The sequence below is a fragment of the Phaethon aethereus genome (assembly GCF_964289735.1).
Source record: "Phaethon aethereus genome assembly, chromosome: 1".
Lineage (NCBI taxonomy): Eukaryota > Metazoa > Chordata > Aves > Phaethontiformes > Phaethontidae > Phaethon > Phaethon aethereus.
In genome coordinates, this window is record NC_138575.1 from 17122737 (window position 1) to 17143081 (window position 20345).

At 39.7% G+C, this 20345-nt stretch overlaps 1 protein-coding gene across 1 annotated transcript in view; it reads left to right on the forward strand.

The window, feature by feature from the left end:
- The window catches only part of KIF21A (kinesin family member 21A), a gene marked incomplete at both ends in the record, with an annotated part of 102474 nt that overhangs the window by 79308 nt on the left and 2821 nt on the right, over nt 1-20345 (forward strand). Inside the window, 9 exons of the mRNA XM_082011450.1 lie at nt 1285-1502; nt 5468-5578; nt 6152-6280; nt 7854-7892; nt 9942-10078; nt 12088-12268; nt 12599-12763; nt 13780-13897; nt 17594-17764. Coding sequence (XP_081867576.1) covers nt 1285-1502; nt 5468-5578; nt 6152-6280; nt 7854-7892; nt 9942-10078; nt 12088-12268; nt 12599-12763; nt 13780-13897; nt 17594-17764 — 1269 coding nt within the window. The remainder of the gene's footprint in view (nt 1-1284; nt 1503-5467; nt 5579-6151; nt 6281-7853; nt 7893-9941; nt 10079-12087; nt 12269-12598; nt 12764-13779; nt 13898-17593; nt 17765-20345) is intronic.

The following is a 20345-nucleotide window of genomic DNA, read 5'->3' on the forward strand; positions in this document are numbered from 1 at the left end:
GGAACGCTCCTGCTTTGTTCTAGAGACATTAAAGAACGAAGACATGCAAAAGGTGAACTGATATACCATTCATGTGATTTATATGTCATATGCTTTTGTGCAATACTCCTCTCAGAAGCAATGATGAAAATGTACTTTTTCAATATTCTGTGGCTAAATCTTTACAGCTTCAGAATGAGATAGGTTCTTCCAATTACTACAACTCCAAACTGGAGTAAATTTGTAGTTTAGTATTAGTTAGGCTGCAGTTTAATGTTAATACCATTGGGAACTGTGAACATGCTTATTGTTTGCGATTTACTTCTGTAGTCATAGAAATGTAGAGGAAGTTTGAAAAATAGATAGAAATTTGACCTCCAGGCTCTTAATTACAGTTGGCATTGGAGGAATATATCTAGGCCAGCTGCAATTTAATATTAATGGCAATGGGAACTGGAAACATGCACACTGATTGCAATTTTGCTTCTGTGCTCACAGGAGCATAAACGAAGTTTGCAAAGTAAATAGAAGCTTAGCATCCACTCTTCTAACTGCAGCTGGCTTTGGAGGAATATATCTAGGTTGGCTGTTGCACTATTGGTAGCGTTCATTGGTGTGCAGGTCTTTGGGCAGGTAAGTTGAGTGAGTTTGGTCTGGAAATACCGGCATAAAATAAACATTTTGTTTTTGTAATGGCTCTGTTCAGACTGGACCTTTGTCTTCCGCAGAGGCCTTTCCCTTCAGAATAGATCTTAGTTTCACAGCATCACACTTAACATGGATGATTAGTTTTCTAAGAATGACTGTGTTGCACAAAGCTTGGCTCCTTTGTGAGGTTTTCTGTTGTTTTCAGACTATTGAAATGCTCAGAAAATCTTAATTCATGTTGACCTAAACTACTTCTGATGACATAAACTAAGAAGCAGAGTTTTTATATCTGAAGAAGCATTGGTGTAAGAATTTACACTTTGCTTTATTCCTCTCTGCTTTATAACATTTCATTTGGATAAACCTTAAGAGAATAATATTGTACTCTTCTAGTACTGACAAGCACTTGTAGTTGGTTGGAAGGATATCCTTGGAAACCAGTTGTCAAATCAGTGTTTCAAGCTGTTTGAATTTAACTTGCCTTCTCTGAAATGTTGACAAAGAGTAGAGGTGAGCTCATTGATTTAGTTTCCAAAGGTAGTTGCCAAGTGAATTGAGGTGGATGCTACTTGCCAGCTAATGATAAGCTTAAATGTAGCACTCTTGACACATACCATGAAATGTTTAAGTCGCAACTTGGTTTTTATTTGTCTCCAGGCCCGCCGGAGGACCACTACGCAGATGGAATTGCTATATGCAGACAGCAACGATTTAGTCTCTGACATTAGTGCTGCAGACTCTACTTTGGCTGGCCCTTTTGCGTCAGTTGCAGAAACCCAAGAAAGTGGGATGGCTGCTTACACAAATGATACTTCTGCTAGGGACAGAGAGTTTATTCCCCCACCATCTGGCTTACCTTCTAAGATAGGCAGCATGTAAGTTTGGCCATGCTGTACTAATTATCCTTTGCTTTTAAAAAAATGCATGTTGCCGATTTCTTGTAATCTATTATTTTAACTTTACAAAGGAGGTTGATATACCTGAAGCTTACTAAATAATACTGACGAAGCTCCTCCTTCTTTTCTACCATCACTACTCTAGAATGTATAAATGCAGTGTTGTAAGTAACATGTTTCTTATGGAAGATACAAGTTCTGTTAAGTTGCTTTGTCGTAATAAAATTATTGTAGCCTTTTTTCTAAGTAGAGGGAGAAAACCATCTAGTACCTTGGATACTTTGCTGTATTAGTGCTATGGGAAATGCGCATTCTAGGGAGGTAGTGCGAATCTGCTTGGAACAGCAGAGAGATTAAAAAAAACCCCACCCTAAAATCCCAACCCAAAAACTTTATATAATGTAGTAATAGTATCTGTATATGGTCCTAACTATTAGACGACTCACAGAGATTTTACCTTGCGTGGCCTGTGCTTAAAATGAAGATGTCTATACAATAATAGAACATGCAAGTGTAAAGTTGAAAGAAACATGTTGGATATGATGAATCCTCAAAAACCTTTTCTGTCTGCAGGTTGCATTTACCTGCAGAACAGTTTTACTAAGTGAAAGTATTACTTGATGCCAAATAGAACTAAAAATACTATTTTTGCCTTTTTATTTCGGAGACAGCAGGTCTCTCTCACATGCACTCATTTTCTCACTCAGTCTTGCTGTTCTTCTTAGATCTACCAATATCACTGTTATTAGCCATGCACTGCTAGAGACTTTTCTTGGCTTTTTAAGTACTGGCTCCTATATTGCACAAACTCATGAATAAACTGAATGTGTTTGCCACATTCAGTCATACGGAAAAACTGTGTCGCATAGCTATCTTCATGTTACAGATTCTGGAATTAGGCATCTTTCACTATCCATCTGTCCTATTTGCATAATATTTTTACAGCAGTCTCCATCTAATGTACGTTTGCAATTTGTATTATTTTTACTATGTATTTCTAGCATGTGCTTGAGGTGGCAATCAGGAAAAGTAAAACACTGCTGACAGCAATTATTAACCCATGCTGATGGCTTCAGTGCATTTTACAAGTAGAATCTGCTTGGAAAGAATGCTCTTGGGGGTGAGGATAGGTGAAGAAACCCACTTATTTCAGCAATTAGTGTGGGATCACTAGAGACTTTTGAAGCTTCAAGATTTAAAACGTCAAGTGTTATGACCTGGCATCCAAGACTCAGGTAATACCAACTTTTGCCTCACTCCATCTTCTCGAATGTATCCATTTGTGAAAGTGAGCCAGCAATGAGGCAAAACAGGATTTTCCAAAAACTGCATTCTGTGAACATTAGAGTTACACACTGTCAGTAAATCAATCCAATCAGCAGTAGGCCTCACATATATTTTGGTTTGTTATTGATTATGTTTTAACAGATAAGTGATCAAAAATGCCCATAATCAGTCTGCAGTGACTCCCTCACTGTAATTATAATGCTTTTTCAAAACCAGAATTCAGTATACTTTATACAGTGTTGCTATTTTTGCTGGCCACTGGTCATTGTTGAAGAAAGGTTGTCTGAGCCATCTGGCCTTCCTGTATGGGCCAGATCTTCTTATCTGCCATAAACATTATCTCCCTTGTGCCACTTCCTTAAGTGGCATTCAGGGATGTAGAAGCAGTAACAGTGATCCAAAATATGCATTCTCTAAAAGTAACAGAAATTAATGATATGCTTGGGTGCAAATTTAGAAGTCTGCATATGTACAAACTGCTCCACTCTAGACACCCCTCAGTTTTCTCACATCTGATTCAGAGAGGCACCTGAACGCAAGCAGGCAAGAGTGAGTTTGGTTGAAATTCTGTTTACAAAGATGGCTGGTGCCATTGTCCTTTGATATGCTTGACTCCTCTACAGCAGCCTCTTCAGAGTGGAGTGGTCACCTGTAGGTCTTGTGCCAGCTCTGTTCAGATGTCTCTCGTATCCTGGGAAATCTAAAAGGTCCCTGGAAGCCTGTAATTAGGTGTGTGTCTTGCTCCTTTTCATTCAAAGTCATTGACATCATGCACCTGTTTTTTACATCTATGCTTAGAAGTTCATTCCATCAAGACTGCTCATTTTTATAATACCTGCATTTCCAGGCTTTCAAAAAGAATTCATAATATGATTGTGCTCTTTACACCATCTTCTGAGGATGTGCCACTGTGGAGTCAAAGATGGAAGACTCAAGGGGCAGGTAGAGAGTGAGCAAGAGGGAGCTGGCTCCATGTCTGAGTATGCAGGATGCTGGTGTGAGGCAGAGGAGCTTGGGTTCTAGTTTCTGGTGTGTTTTATTTAATCTAGTAGCTGCATAATAGACACATAGGCAACCATGGCAGTGGAGACTATAACCCAAGTTTGTCATCCTTGCTGAAAGATCTAGCTCTCGGGCTGACCATGGGATTTACCTTGTGACCCCAGGACTAAATTCCTAAATGCATACTGGCCCAGCATAAAGAGAGGGAGGGAGTGTGTCCTGTTGCACCTGTTTTTATGTCCTTTGCAGCATATGCCTAGAGGTGAGGGAGCCCTGCAGAAAAATGGGTGCTCTGGCCTCGAGGAAGGAATTGAACCCACTTTCCCCCTTGTTTTTTGTACTTTAACTGCCAGGCTTTTGTGCAAAACCAGACAGGTTATCGCTTGTTCTACTTTTCCTGTCTTTTGAAGACCCTGGGGGGATTCTAGGGCCTGCACACAACTCTTGGCAGTAGGTGATACAGGTAGGATCTTCGCCTTCCAATTAGGGCTTGTGTTCAGTATGCGTGTGATCACTTGAGACGGTCAGTCTCAGCTACTTGAGTCAAGTAGCTGTTCTTGGTTGTGCCCTCCTTGGGTAAATCATGTTATTCTGGATGCCAGTCCCCAGATGGATTTCATATAGCACAGACTTCCTCTCAAGGGAAACTGGTATATCTTTTCTCATGTAGAGAAGTTGCAGCTATGTAAATCCAGAGCCTGTAGAGCTCTGAGACCAGATACTAGTAACTGAGTCAGGCAGGTGGCCTGTCAAGTGAGCTTTGTCTGCTTTCTGTGGCACAAAAACACTTTCAGAATCTGCTTTCTCTCGTTTAGTGTTTATGGTCCTTATATTACTAGAAACTACTTCTAAATACAAGAAACAAAGGATAAACCAAAGCAAATGTTGCTTTTCTGTTGCCCAGCTAGTGAGAAAATGGAAGTTCAGAAGAGTGGAGACCATCTGTATTCCCTTTGTTTTTTTTTTTTTTTATCTGACTGTGGTGAAATGGTGACATTCGGGTGTCATCATTAATGTTGCACTCTTGACCTTTTTGGTATTTTTAATGGGGAGTAAGAGGTTGGGAGAAGGACCACAGTGACCGTGAACTGAAATTATTTCAGAGAAAGAACGAGAGACAAAGGAGGGATGGAAAGCAAGGAAGAAGGGAAGGGGGAATGAAGAGAAGCAATGTTATAATAGTCAGGTTGTCAATGGGAAATGCTTCTTCTCACTTCCTAATTTTGCATTTGAATTTGAAATATGAATATGTTACTGCAAAGTTTAATTCATATGTAAGTGGTCTATTCTATATGAAAGTTATGGAATCTGAAATTTTGTATATTAGACCTTCAATCTTTTCCATGGATCTGAATGCAATCTGAGATGCATACTCCACTGTGTTTCTTTTAGTCAGTCTCTTATTATTGAATTAGTAGATCTCCTTTGCATATTCAGTATCTGGCTCTTCATATATTGATGAACTGTGAAAGTTAATAAATTTGGTGTATTTTTATATTAAAATGTGAGAACACTTTTAGAGTCCATAGATTCAAGAGAGGCAATAATAATTAAGCACATTCAGAAATTTGAAATCTGAGTGGAAGAATGACAGCTAATGTAAGAAAAGCAAGTTTGTAAAGGGCCTTAAAGTGAGATGATTCCTCTTGCTTTAGTTCTAGACAACCATCTCTGTCAGAGAAGAAGATACCTGAGCCTTCACCTTTAGCAAAGAGAAAAGCCTACGAGAAAGCAATGGAAAAGACAAAGGCAAAAGAACAGAAACTGTAAGATTCTTTGAAATTATTTTCTCTGAAATAATTTAAACCTTGAGTATATTTTCTTGAAAAATAAATCTGTATCTTTCTATTGCTTTAATTCTAGGGACAGTTTTTATTGTTGGCAGTGAAGTTATTCACTGCTCAACTTCTATGTGGTTTTGTTTTTTTTTCCCAGAGTATTTGTCTGTACAAAATAACTCAGGAGCAAAGACCTGAGAAAATATCCTTTGAAGCATTTGAAAATGAATTTTTAAAATCTTTTTTAAATGGAAGTCATCAATTTCTCTAAGAAACTGCAGTTCTATAAGAATCTCTTCATTTTACATATGTGTACTTTCTGCCTGGAGCTTTCACTGTTAGCACGTAAACTTTGAATGTTGTGCCACCTTGCACTCTGCAGCAGTTTGTAGTCTTAAGTTTATTACCTTCTCTGGGAAACATCTGTAGCTAGCCTTACAATTTTTTTTTTTTTTTTTTTTTTGTTATTCGCTTAAGGAAAGAGCATCTAACGTTTGAGGCATGTTGCATAACTTCTCTAACCACTCATAACCTGTTAAAGATGTTCTTTTTTTCTTGTAGCTCAGATTCTGGAGCCCCAGAGGCTAGTCTGTCACCTCCTACTTCCCCACCAAGCCGGCCCCGTAATGAAATGAATGTTTTTAGTCGTCTTACTGTTTCTCAGGGAAACACATCAGTTCAGCAGGATAAGTAAGTCACAGAGGGAAGCCTCAGTCCCCAACCAGGGAATTGCAAAGTGCACGCAGTGTAGTATCTGTTAGATATTTTGCCCTTCACCTGCAAGACAGGAGGAGATATATCTTGTGTTTTCACAGAAAATATTTTAAACTTCCATGGAACCATTGTAAAAATTCAAGAAAAGCAATTTCCTGCTGAACCTTGTTTCCTGTTTTCTAGGCTGTCTGACATTTGTAGTTTTAAACCCAAAATAGAAAAGAACGGTAGAATTCTTAGCCATATGTGTACTTGTGTGTGTGTTTACACTTGAAAGTAGGATTTAGCTGACAATTTAGGAAACAGTGCTTTTGACAGTCACTCGGTTACTCCAGTGTTGCTCTGAGTACTGTCATGACAGTAGCCTGGAGGATGGGATGTTGAAATGGCTGGAACACAGTTGCTTAGAGATTATCCAAATTATTGAACAGACTGACTTTAGGAGGTGATCTGGAGGAGCAGATGATATTCATACCTTGTTTAGAAGAAGTAGAGCTCAGTTTCCTGGCATGTTAGGCATCTGTTTCTGTAGGAGTCTTACTCAAAATTGCAGTGGACTTGACTTGAGCAGAACCTTTATTGCAGGTTTCAGTACTGATACTAGTGCCATGAACTAGTGTGTTTATGAACTGCAACTCAGAATAAAGCTTTAGTTTTATGTAGTTCTGACTGTAGCAATACAAGAAATTGCTCTTCTCTGTTTACACTACTGTTTTTTATAGAAGTTTGGGTTTTTTCAGTGGTCTACAGAGTCACCAAGCAATAGCTTGCAAGGCTTTCAGTAGTTTCACTGTGCTTGTAACTTCTTTATCTTAGCTATGTTACCTTTATCTTATTGCTAACTCCCACCTAACCCTTTTCATTTTTTCTGGACTGACTTTGAGGTCAGATTGAAACTGCTGAATCTGTTTGATTTGAGTTGAAAATGAAGGATGTCTTAAGACATACTGTAAATGTTCAGGTCGGGGGGGGTTGTTGTCATGCATTTACTTGGGTTTTTTATCTTTAAGTGTTTTTGAAAATGAGAGGCGAAGGATTTTGAACTTAGGATTGTTTGCAAATTGCTGTTCTTATTTCAGTGGGCTATCAATGTGTTTATTTTTGATTAGCATTTTACATGTTTCTTCTACACTTAACAGGCACTGATGTTCAGAAAATTTTTTCCTTTTGATATTTTAAATGAGCGCTATGTTATGGAGGTTAAATTATGCATCTGTCTTCTCCTTTTACTTTGTTGTCTTTACTTCTGTAAGAAAATGTTGGGGAAATAAGAAGTGTCTCAGCTGGTGTTACTCAGCTTCTTGGGCTGAGACAGTCTACCAGTGTAACTTACGGCTGAGAGTGCTGTTTTAAGATTATTATTCTGCCCTCCACCCCCGCAATATTATCATGGGTTTAAGGTATACCCTGAGCAATGCTGCATACTGTATGTGGATTTGCATTGCTTTTCTGAATCGGCCATGCTGTTGTTTGTTCTTCTCATATGGAGGCTTTACTTTGCTGATACCTATATTCTTTCTCCTCACAATTCCACCACTGTTGATTGTAGGTCTGATGAAAGTGATTCCTCTCTGTCGGAGGTACACAGGTACTCTCTCTTTCTCTTTTCTGTTTTCTTGGCGTCTCTCACTGAAGTTACTCCAGTTCTTAGGAAATTTAATTTTTCTGCATGAATTTTCCTGATACTTGTGTACTATATCTCTTTCTTGCTTTTGTCAGAAGTTTAAAAACATGACATTTTGGTCAAGCATGTCTCCCCCTCTCCTTTTTTAGGATGTTATTTATCATTGTTGAGCATGTCAGGATTTTCTTTTTAAATGAAGTATGATACAAACGTTTCCTTAGACATATTCTTTCTCTCTTTGTTTCCTTTAAAAAAAGAGGAGCAGACATTTTCTTAGGTTTTATATACTTCTCTCTCTCTTTTTGGTTTTCTTGTTCAGTTGTATGTTTTGGTCACTAAAAATTAAATCCCAATGTAAGTGAAAATCAGTAGGTTTTTCATTATGTCTTTCTGACAGAACACATAGTGGCTTAAGCAATGAAAGAAGTGTCCCCACTCATGTCCCTAAGCTGTGGCTTAGGAGTTCGGTAGTCAGTGAAAAATCAATTTATCAAGAGAAGGGAAGTCAAAGGGCTAATAATAATGTGATGGTGGCTTTGGTCATTGTAGCAGTTGTAGCACTTTTTGTCTGTAGATTTCAGAGCACTGCACATAGGTAGATAAATAGCTCTGGGACATGTATTTTTACATGGCTTGTCAAGGGAACAAGTGGGTGAGAACAGCAGTAGGAATAACTCAGTCTAGAGGCAGCCTGATCCACTGGGGAATACTACAGAGAAAACCATATTAGTTTTGTGTGGCGCTAGAAAACAAAAGCATAGACACCTAAATTAATAATAAAGTAAATTGTTCCTGTATTCTTGAAAACATAAAAAGGTGTAGATTGGAAGGTGAATGCCTTTCCAAAATGAGGAAGTTAATGTCAAACAATTTAAGGCAATATTAATATTAGTAAAATCTATAAAAGGATTGTGGAGGAGTAATGAATTTTATGAATGAAGATGTCCTGAGCAGTAAAAATGTATAAAATAATAATTTCTAAGACTGTGCTAGATAAACCAGTTAATTGTCACAAAGTTAGATAGTATCAGGAAGGACTTTTTCCTTTCTGTAGCAAGCTTTTGGGCAATATTATGGATTTTTTTACATTTTCTTAGAGTCTGACACTTTTTTTTTGTGAGATAGGACTATGGCTTAGTTCCTTTTTCTCAGTTACATGTGCAATCCCCAGAAGAGCATGACAATGAATCTTAACTGCAAGCTGGTCAGGTCACAGCATTGTGTTGCATGTTTTTGGGCATTGCCTTGAGGCTTTTCTACACTTCACAGAAATCAGTGGGGTTTGTGTGTGTGCAGTTGTATGCATGGGATTTTAGACTGCTAATAATTTTTGTTTGGTGATAAATGTGATTTTTTTGTTTGTTTGTTTGTTTTGTTAGGCTGAGTTACAGTCTTTTGGCATCACCACAGAACTAGCTACAAACCCAGGAAGATTCCTCTGGGGTGTCTGTACTCCAGCCATACTCCCTTTTAGCCATTTGAGTACAAGTGTGCCATTGGGTACAGGGTGCAGGAGGAACCTTCCTCAGGCACACAAGTTAGCAGCAGTTCTCCAAGCCTGCCTGTAAAAGGCAGTTGGTGTGAAATGCCTACCTAGTTTGGAATTGGCAGTATACACTACACTTGCTCTATTTTTCAGATGTGCTGTTTAGACTAAGATGTCTTTATGCAGTTTGCAGTCTTAAGGTTTGTCCTATGAATCCAGGGTCTTTAAGCATCCTGGTTCTTTCAGCATTACGCAGACTTTCCCATATACCCAATACTCAACATCTTGTCTTTTTCATTTGTATGTTTGTTTTTGTATGCTATTTCCTTTCAACTGGTAGTCCAGAGTTGACAACTGTTGAAGCTAAACAGTAAAAATCCTTATACAGTTTATGAAAAGCATTCAGCTGTTTTGCCCATGTAAGAAAATTAGATTTTTTTTTCCCCCCCCCCGCTACATTTAAGTAAATTAATTTGATTTATGTCTACTACTACAGGCAACTCACATTCTCTTTTTTTTTTCTTTAGGGGAATAATAAACCCATTCCCTGCTTCAAAATGCATCAGATCGTCCCCCCTTCAGTGTATCTATGCAGCTGAAGGACATACCAAGGCTGTGCTTTGTGTTGATGCAACTGATGATCTTCTCTTCACTGGATCTAAAGGTTAGGCAAGGTTCATGCATCTGTGCCGCCTACAGAGGCTGCCTTGACAACTTGGGGTATTGTGAAATTCTTAGTTTGTGCTTAGTGCTGTAAACACACTGGAAAACTGTGAGGATCCATTTTGCAACATAAGCTGAAGAAGGATTTACAGTAATTATCTACAGGTTTTTCATTCCAATGGGTAGTATTTGGCTCCTTATTTGTAGTGGAAAAAGTAACTCATAATACCATTCACATTTGTTGAGTGATGTGATGGAACCAATCATGGTAACATGTGCACAGATGATGTACAATGCAAAGTAATAGCCTCCAGGTAGGGGTAGAGGTGGAAATTGGCATGTCTTTGGCTGTGCTGCCTACAGAGTTTGAATAGATTCTTCCTGCCATAGTTGATTCTTTGAGCAGTCCTAGGGCCATTTTCTGCTTCCTCTGTGCACCTCATCCTGTCCCATGCGGGTGTAAGAGTTGTGTGGCTCTTGTGGAGGGGTCTAGATCTAGTAGATACTAAATTCCGTACTGGATGGTGCAGCCACTCTGTGAACTCTTCAAGCTGGTAGAAATAGTGTTTTAGAAGAAAGGTATGGTTTCTGTGGCTATTCTACTACCTGGCTGTTAAAAATACCAAGACACATTCTTACAGTGAGTTGGCAAACTTCTGGTCTAATGAGTTTTAAGCCAACGTTTTAGCATTTGTGCAAGTGGATGCAAATGCGAAAAAGGGCATATTTTTAGCTTTTGTAAATGTTGCTTTGTTAATTTGTATTGAGATTTCAAATCTAGTAGCGGTGGGAAAAAATGCTTTCAAATTTATTTTTTTATTTTACATCTAGATTTGTATTCTAAAGGGTTTGTTTTTTTGTTTTCAACATAGGGATGCTTGCAGATGTTGTAAATATTTGCTCTTTCTTGTCATATGCTAGCTTCCCATATTTATGGAAGAATTTTTCCTATATATATTTTTTGGGGGGAAAAATTTACAAAGTATACTTGTACTCAAGAGTACAAGAGTATAGACAGCAGTTTAAATAAAGTTAAATCTTTTGGAAATTGTTGCTGAAGCAGAAAGCCTCAGCTCACAGACATCGCATAACATGAGCAGACAGTGCCAATGCAGGAATGCCAATAAGCTTTCAGGCGCATTGCGGATAATGGGCTCTGGTCTTGATAGTTGGGATTTTTAAAGTGGCTGATGAGATCTTTGTATACTTAACCTCCTTCATGCTCTTATAAACACTGCCTACACGTAAAGTTTTCTCATCATCCTCCCAGTATTGATTCCAGTAAAAATGTACTTCTAAAATATATGGAGCAATAAAGACGTGATACAACAAGGAGAGTTTCCTGTATGGACTCCATTTGTGTTGCAAAAGTCTTGAAAACTTCTAGGCATCTGGGCCTCTAGTACACAGAAGTTTGTAGTATTTCAATTCTTTTGCTACTGAATGAAAACTGTGACTCAACCACTTACGCTGGGATTTTCAGAGACTCCTAAAGCACCAAATAGTTTGGATCACTTCTCGCCTTTGTAATTTTTTTGTGACAGTCAGTCCTCTGTCATGCTGAGGCTCAAAGCCCTTCCTGAACTATGTTCTTGATGAAGAATCTTTGAATTAAAAATCGAGTAGTTCTCCTGATCTGTCATCATCCAAACTTTACAGCCTCCAAACTGTCTGTTTGACAGTTTGGGGTTGGCATGGGATGTTATCCTTTTAAAATGCTATGGAAGTTAATATACACATCTTCAACACAACATTTAATGATTAACCTTGCTTAGTTTTCATGATGGTAGATAATGCCCATGTGTTCTCTACAAAACAGATTAAATAGATCTTTAAACGTCCCTACCAAAATGAAGGGTTATGTATGAGTGCAAATGAATGTATGAACTTTTTAAAAATTAATTGAGTTTTGGAAAAACATGTTTTCTGTGGTGTTTCTTTGGTGGGGTTGGTTTGTTTAAAATTTTTATTTTTTACAATTTTTTTCCCTTTTTGCTTGTCTCTGTTTAGATCGTACCTGTAAAGTCTGGAATCTGGTAACTGGACAGGAGATTATGTCTCTGGGGGGTCATCCAAATAATGTTGTTTCTATAAAATATTGCAACTACACTAGCCTGGTCTTCACAGTCTCAACCTCCTATATCAAGGTGTGGGACATCAGAGATTCTGCCAAGTGTATTCGGACATTGACGTAAGTATGCTAAACCTTGAATGCCAAGAGTTTAAATGAATGTTAGTTTTCAGTAATAAAAAATTATTTAATTTAATTAAGTAGTGCAGCATAGTGTAATTTAAGTACACTGTTTGGGGCTACAGGCTTTCTTTATGTGTTCAGGTTAAGTCAGTGTAGGGCACTGGTAATACATGGAAACACAAAGCAATTTACATTCATGCCTATATTGTTTTATCAAATATTCAATATTTGTAATAAAACAAATATGAATGCTGAACAAGGGGGTTAGTTTTCTTTTTTCTTTTCTTTTTTTTTTTTTTTTTTCCTCTCCTTCCTCCCTGTACTCAGGTCTTCAGGCCAGGCAATGCCTGGTGATGTGTGTTCAGGAAGTACTAACAGAACAGTCACTATCCCAGCTGGAGAGAACCAGATCAATCAGATTGCACTAAATCCAACTGGCACATTCCTCTATGCGGCTGCTGGAAATTCAGTGAGGATGTGGGACCTGAAAAGGTACTGAACACCAGCAGAAAAGAATGTTCTTTAGATGGTTACATGTGTGTATGAAACATGTGCATGAAGTCAATGAGGTGTTTCCTGCTTATGGTAACATCCATAACCTGGGCAAAATATGGTCAAGATATGGATCAACTAATCCATGCTGTGGTGGTTACTGAGATAATGGAGGTGCTCCTGATCTCATCTTGAGTTAAGATTATGGTGAATCGTTACAGTAAAAACAGAAAAATCACAGAACAACTAGGATTGGAAGGGACCCTTAAAAGTCATCTAGTCCACCCCCCCTGCAATGATCAGGGACATCTTCAACTAGATCAGGTTGCTCAGAGCTCTGTCCAAACTGAATGTTTCCAAGGATGGGGTATATACCACCTCTCTGGGCAACCTGTACCAGTGTTTCACCACCCTCATTATGAAAAATTCCTTCCTTATATCTTGTCTAAATCTGCCCTCTTTTAGTTTAAAACCATTACCCCTTGTCCTATTGCTACAGGCCCTGCTAAAAAGTCTGTCCCCATCTTTTTTATAAGCTCCCTTTAAGTACTGAAAGGACAAAACACATTGAAAGGAAAACCACAAGGTTATGTTTAAGATAGGCACTATAAAATGGACTCTTGTAAGGTGACAGATGCATGAATCCTGACTAGCAATTGCTGATGAGATAATGAAAGCCAGCTAATGTAATGTACTGTCATATGGGGCTATGATAGCCACACTGTAATAGCACTTCTCCAAACAGAACTCACATCCGCAGTGCATTCAGAATACAAAGAACACTTTGAGGGGTCTGATTTCTCTTTACTTTAATTTTTTTTATTCTTATTTTACATAAATAGAAGCTTTTGTTTATGTTTAATGTAGATTTAGCATTTACACTTGGATGTAACCAGGGGATGAAGAGTGAAGGCATGGGGAAAATAAAAGACCCATTGTGGCAGAAACTGTGCTATAGATTATATTGGATATATGAAAAAATAACAAATCCTCATTTCTTTTCTTATTCTTGGAAGATTTCAGTCTACAGGAAAGCTAACTGGTCACCAGGGTCCTGTTATGTGCCTTACTGTAGATCGAATTTCCAATGGACAAGATCTTATTGTCACTGGTTCAAAGGATCATTATATAAAGGTAAACCATTAGCATTTGCTTATTTAATTTAACTCCTCACATCAGCATGGAATGCAAGCTTCCGCAGAAGTGACTCACATCTGCAAATCTGAAATGTGATAGCCAAGATGGAAATTATTTCATCAGTTATAAATTATGAATAATATTCACTCTTAATAAACATTTATCACTTCAGTGCTATTTTTAGTTGGATAGTTGCCTGTAGTTAAACTTTTTCTTAATCCCCAGTAAGGTGGACATCAGGTTGCATTAGGTTCGCGTGGCAAGGTTTTGGCAGCAAGGGGGCTGCAGGGGTGGCTTCTGTGAGAAGCTGCCAGCAGCTTCCCCTGTGTCCGACAGAGCCAGTGCCAGCCGGCTACAAGATGGACCTGCTGCTGGCCAAGGCCGAGCCCATCGGTGATTGTGGCAGCACCTCTGGGGAACAGAGTTAAGAAGGGGAAAAAAATGTCACAGCAATTGCAGCCGGAGAGAGGAGTGAGAACATGAGAGGAGCAGCTCTGCAGACACCCAGGCCAGTGAAGAAGGAGGGGCAGGAGGTGCTCCATGAGCCAAAACAGAGATGCCCCGGCAGCCCCTGGGGAAGCCCACGGTGAGGCCGGCTGTGCCCCTGCAGCCATGGAGCTCCATGGGGGAGCAGATCTCCACACGCACCCGGGGAGGGCCCCATGCCGGAGCAGAGGGATGCCCGAAGGAGGCCGTGACCCTGTGGGAGGCCCATGCTGGAGCCGGCTCCTGGCAGGGCCTGTGGCCCCGTGGGGAGAGAGAGGAGCCCCGGCTGGAGCAGGTTTGCTGGCAGGACCTGGGACCCCACGGGGGGGCCCAGGCTGGAGCAGCCTGTTCCTAAAGGACAGCACCCATGGGGGGACCCAGGCTGGAGCAGCTCATTGGGAACTGCAGCCCATGGGAAGGACTCACACTGGAGAAGTCCGTGGAGGACTGTCTCCCGTGGGAGGGACCCCAGGCTGGAGCAGGGCAGAGTGTGAGGAGTCCTCCCCCTGAGGGATGAACTGACCACAACCCCCATTCCCTTTCCCCCTGTGCTGCTTGGGGGGAGGAGGAAGAGAAATGGGGAGTGAAGTTGAGCCTGGGAAAAAGGGAGGGGTGGGGGGAAGGTGTTTTAGGATTTGGTTTTAGTTCTCATCACCTTAATCTGATTTGATTGACAACAAATTAATTTTTTTTTTTCCCCAAGTCAAGTCTGTTTTGCCCATGACAGTAATTGGTGACCGATCTCTCCCTGTCCTTATCTTGACCCAGGAGCCTTTCATCGTATTTTCTCTCCCCTGCCCAGCTGAGGAGGGCAGTGACAGAGTGGCTTTGGTGGGCACCTGGTGTCAGCCAGGGTCAACCTACCACACAAGTGTATGAAGTCTTGGAGAAATATTTGTAACACCTGCTCTTAAGTAACATTTAGGTCTTGGAAGTATCTTAATTCAGTGCCTCTGTTTTGGAATGCAGACCTAATTGTCTCAGCAGAGGGACACTGTGTGCTCCCCACAGAACAGTTTGGGGTCTCATCCAGGCTCTTGCTTAAGTGTTACTCAGGTTCTGGAGTGGGGAAGGAGAGGGAGATCAGCACATCCCAGACAAGGTCCCCAGTCTATTTGGTGTATTCATTAGCACACATGTTGCTCTAAGTTGTGTTATGGTACTTTCCCGCTTCTTGGCATTGTGATTAATTCACTCAAAGACAGGGAATCTGCTTTTTGGTGGAGGGAGGGAGTTCTGGGGGTTTTTTTTCTATTTTTTTCTTTCTTATTTTCTTTCTTTCCCCTTTTTTGGGTCCACCCCAGCCAGGGGATATTTGAACCCACAAGCTCCTGTTTCTCAGGAGTATGCCCAAACCACCAGACTATGGGAACTATACATCATCCTCCACATAAAGCTGACCCTCACACTGCAAAGAACACGTGATTCACGAGGCCAAAGAGAATGAGCAAGATACTCTATCTTGTTGTGAGGGTGTACTCTTTGTTCTGGTCTTATAGTTCTCACACACTGGAAAAAGTATATAAAATATCTGGAGTTGTGCAGCAGCCAAAACCTGAGTGAGCTCTCTCGTTGAGCTACGCTTTCTTTTTTTTTATTCTGCAATTCTTGGATGCTTGGCTGTGCCCTGGGCCAGCCTCAGAAGACAGCCTGGGAGGTGGGTGCATAGCTTGATGGTTTGGGCTGTGGATTTAAATCCTATCAGCAATCCCTATGGTAGAGGCCAGAGGATTCTTGGGCAGTAGGGCGACAGAGAAGCTCTCTAATAATTACTTCTCTGCCCAGTTCAGAGTAATTGGTTTGTCAGGAACTACCCTCCTGGCACAGTAATCAGTGTAGAACCTCAGCGGCGACAACAGGATGTGATCATGTAATGCAAGTTTGTCATGCTGCCAACTCGTGTCAAGCAAGGAGGTGGAAGGGCATTTGGGAAAACATAGCTGTCAACAGTCAGAGAAGTTTATCTGCCATTCTTGTGTGCTCCCCTGCTGGGCACAGGCTACATGAATCCTTATGAGGCCGCCAGCTTCTTGACTTACACCACTAGAACATCTAGGAGTATTTTGGCCATGTGGATGTGCTGCAGAGTAGTGAGTGTTCTGCAAGGTGACTGCCTCCAGAATTGCCAAGCCACTTTGGACAGTACAAAATGATCTGTATGTGCATGGTCAGTGCAGCAGTTTGGGAATTCTTGGTGCTTCTGCACACAGGTAGGTCCACTGAGGGTAGTAGGTCTGGTCACAGATACTGCTTTCCCCTGCCACAGGAGGCTACTGTCTTTTCTACTGAGACAGGAATATTGGACACCTCTGTCCAAGTGCCTACTTCTGGTGTATATTGAACTTTTTTGTTACACCTGGAACTGATGCATGTTAATTGAATGTGGTAACGTTTAAAATGCTTTTAACTCACTTAAGGTATTATTTTACACTGCCAAGCTCTCCCTTTTTTACTGCCAATCTTACTCATTTTAAAAGATCAATAAAGAACAAATAATAGGGGATGAAGTCCGACACTTGCTTGTTAAACAGACGCAGTGGTTTAAAAAGTTATGGCTCATCTCTTCCTCCTCAGCTCAGTCTTGAGTGAGTTCTGGCTTGCTACAAGCTGCTCTAGGGACAAAGACCTGATGGGATTGATTATGCCTTAAATTGTTAAAATAGCCTCACTTAAAAGAATCTGTTTTAAGACCCCATTCTTGGAGCACAGGCAAGGAGAAGTGTGTCTAGTCCACGGAAAGCATCAGCATATAATGGTATGTACCCCTTGCCAGAACACCTTGTCCAGAAAAATATATTAATGCCTCTTCGTGCAGCTGCCTGTGCAATTCTCCCAGTGTGAGTCATGTTTCCCATACTCACTCTCATGAGCTTTGTTTCTCTAGCCCACCATATGGTGTGTATGTATAGGCTCTTCCTTGTGAAGATACTGTGTATTTCATAACCACGTAGTAGCACTTCTTCCCAGAGCAGTCTTCTCTGAAGTCAGTGAAGATTTCCTGCTTCAAGCAAGAGGTAGAAGAGGAGAAAGGAGTTGTTCTGGCAGATAAATTCTGTCAAATATACATCATGATACAGTAGCCTGTAATATAAGGCTTTCCAGTTTTTCTCCCTGAAGTTATTTGCTGCATGTCTTCCAAGCTGGTTAGATGGCAGATAATTTTGCTTAACATATTTGATAATTTATTTATTTGTTTATTTATTTTAGATGTTTGATGTGACTGAAGGGGCTCTTGGAAGTGTAAGTCCTACACACAATTTTGAACCTCCTCACTATGATGGCATTGAAGCACTTGCTATTATGGGAGACAACCTTTTTAGTGGATCCAGAGATAATGGAATTAAGAAATGGGACTTGGCTCAAAAAGACCTTCTTCAGGTAATGGAAAAATATCATGTGGCTAATGTGACAGACATGTTTTCAGGCTCTGTAAATGTTCAGGCTCATACAATGACTATTCATTTAGATACTAATGTCTTTAATAGGGAAGGCATGGAGCACTAAGAAAGAAATTGATAACGTACTTGATCACTAGGAATGCAGTTGCTTTTCTTTTCAGTGTCTGTAGTGTCAGGAAATTCTGAAATGGTTAGCCCTATATTTTAGCTCAGAGTATGTGGGGTTTGGTGTTTTGCTTTGCAATGAAGGCAGCACTTGCCTCCTCTTGCAGTTGGAACCATTGGATATCATCCTTGTCATTGACAAGTTGGTAAATCTTGGACTGGGAACTCATCAATGGCAAACAGTGCTTTACATCAGGCTACAGAATATTTTCTTGTGAAGAGGGTTTACAACCTGCCTCACTCCACTCAGGTTTTTTCCTAAAAAGCTTACTCCTTAGATCTCCATTCATCTTGTTATACAATGCATATGTAATGTATACAACACACACATGATAATCTGTTTGCTATTAGAACTTATTTGCTGTAAGTTTTCATTGTAAAAAAAAAAAAAAAAGGGGGGGGGGCGATAAGGACCTCAAATACAGGGGAACTTTGAAGTTCATTGTAATTTGTTTGACATAGAGAACTTTGATTTTTGGCTACTTGCTGTAAGCCAATTTGTTGTTTTAGGTCTTATGAGAGATTGTTGGGTAGAGGTACAATTATTTAAGTTGAGACTGTGTGAGAAATGGAAAGCAGAAAAACAAATGCCAGAAGATACTGCTGTTTTTGCAAAGGTTTGGTTAGGTAACAATTGTTTAATAATTTTTGGAGGGAGGAGGAGCATGTCTTTTATGTGCATTTAATGTGCAGACTGATAGCAAGGAAACAAATATAATATTAAAGTTTTGGGACATGAGAGAATAAGGGACTGGTCACTGTAAGAAGAAAATTTCTATATGAGCATACTTAGTATTCCATAAATACACAGACTTTCTTGACCTTCTTTCAAAATTGTCCAGTGGGGTGCCAGTTGCTTTTCAAAATACTCTTAAAACTTCATGCTGAAAATAAAGATTCAGAAATTCAACTTCCTGTAGAAAATCTTTATTTGGCTGTATTGGGACATCTACTTTCGTATCTGTCTGTCTAGGGAAATGTACTAAGCAGCTTGTTAGCAAAAATAGGAGGACCACAGGAACAGGAAAAATTTTGTATTCTCAGAATGACTTTATTAAAGTTGTAAGAAGCATCTTCACTTGTGCATTTTAGGCTAATTAAAATATTATGCAATATGCATTTTGCCATTGCAATTAATTTAACATCAGAAAGAATATGGGGGCAGGGGTAAAGTAGTATGTAACAGTGGACTAGTTGTATTCCACTTCTTATTTTCCTTTTGGTATACATGCATTTCATAATTTATACACTTCATGTTCCCCTGTTTGTTTGTTGGTTTTAAAAGTACAACTTAATAAAAATGATCTTAGGCTTCCTTCTTTCTTTTTATTTCTGTAAAATGTTGTGTATTCTCAAGGTGTGGTGAGGTTTTCAACCATTTGATGAAACAATATAAATAATTTTTATTCACTGTCTTTTTAGGGAATGAAAAGTGCTGTTACTTTTGCTAATCATTGGGTAATTCAGGGTGAAATGGCCCACAGGAGGTGACACGGTGCAAAGTTGGCCTGCTGGTCCAAGTAAAAGACCAACTTTGTAGTTAGTTCTGGTTACTCTAGGCCTTGTGCCCAGCTGAGTTTTCAAAATCTCCAAGGTCACAGATTGCAGAGCTGTTCTGGGTGACCCATTGCATTCCTTAAACTACTCTTGTGTGAATTTCCCCCCCACTCATATCCAGTCAGAATTCCTGTTGTTGTTTCTGTTTCTTTTGGTGTGTACACTTGACTGTTTTAGATGAAGGGAAAAAAAAAACCCAAAACCAAACTTGAAACAGAGCTGAGCTGCTTTGAAGTATAAATGTGAACATTTCAACAGAGATCCTGGTTTGGCATACATGTGTTAAACAAGTCTGATCCTCTAATTGATGAAAATCACTTAACAAACATGCTATCCAAAAGAATTTGGAGATCATCTACTTCACTTGGTGCTATACATCCCAAGCCACAAAACACTGCTGCGACAAAATTAAGATTTATAAGAACTACTCCCTCTCCTTCATTTTCATGAAGTGCTGTAGGACCAGACCACCAGTGTTGTGATAGCAGTGTATATTATAGATGAAACGCCAAGATGATCCTAGAAAGCTTGAATGTACTCCATAATATGAGAAAGGCAGCAAAATAAAACAGTTCCTACCAAACTGAACTGGAGAAAGAGCCACCCTTGGTGCCCTTAAAAGACAGCAAACTTGGGCTATTATTTCTCCCATGTTGGTACCAAATGGATGTTATTCTCAGCCGGTCTGTGCAGCATTTTGCTTTCTGAATTAGCAGTAAAATGCTAGTGTCCTTCCTCAATAAAAAATTAATGTATTTTTGTGAAGCACTACATCACAAAATCAATTTATAATGTGTAATGGGAAAAGAAGAAAGGAGGAAGGCAAACATAGAAACCAT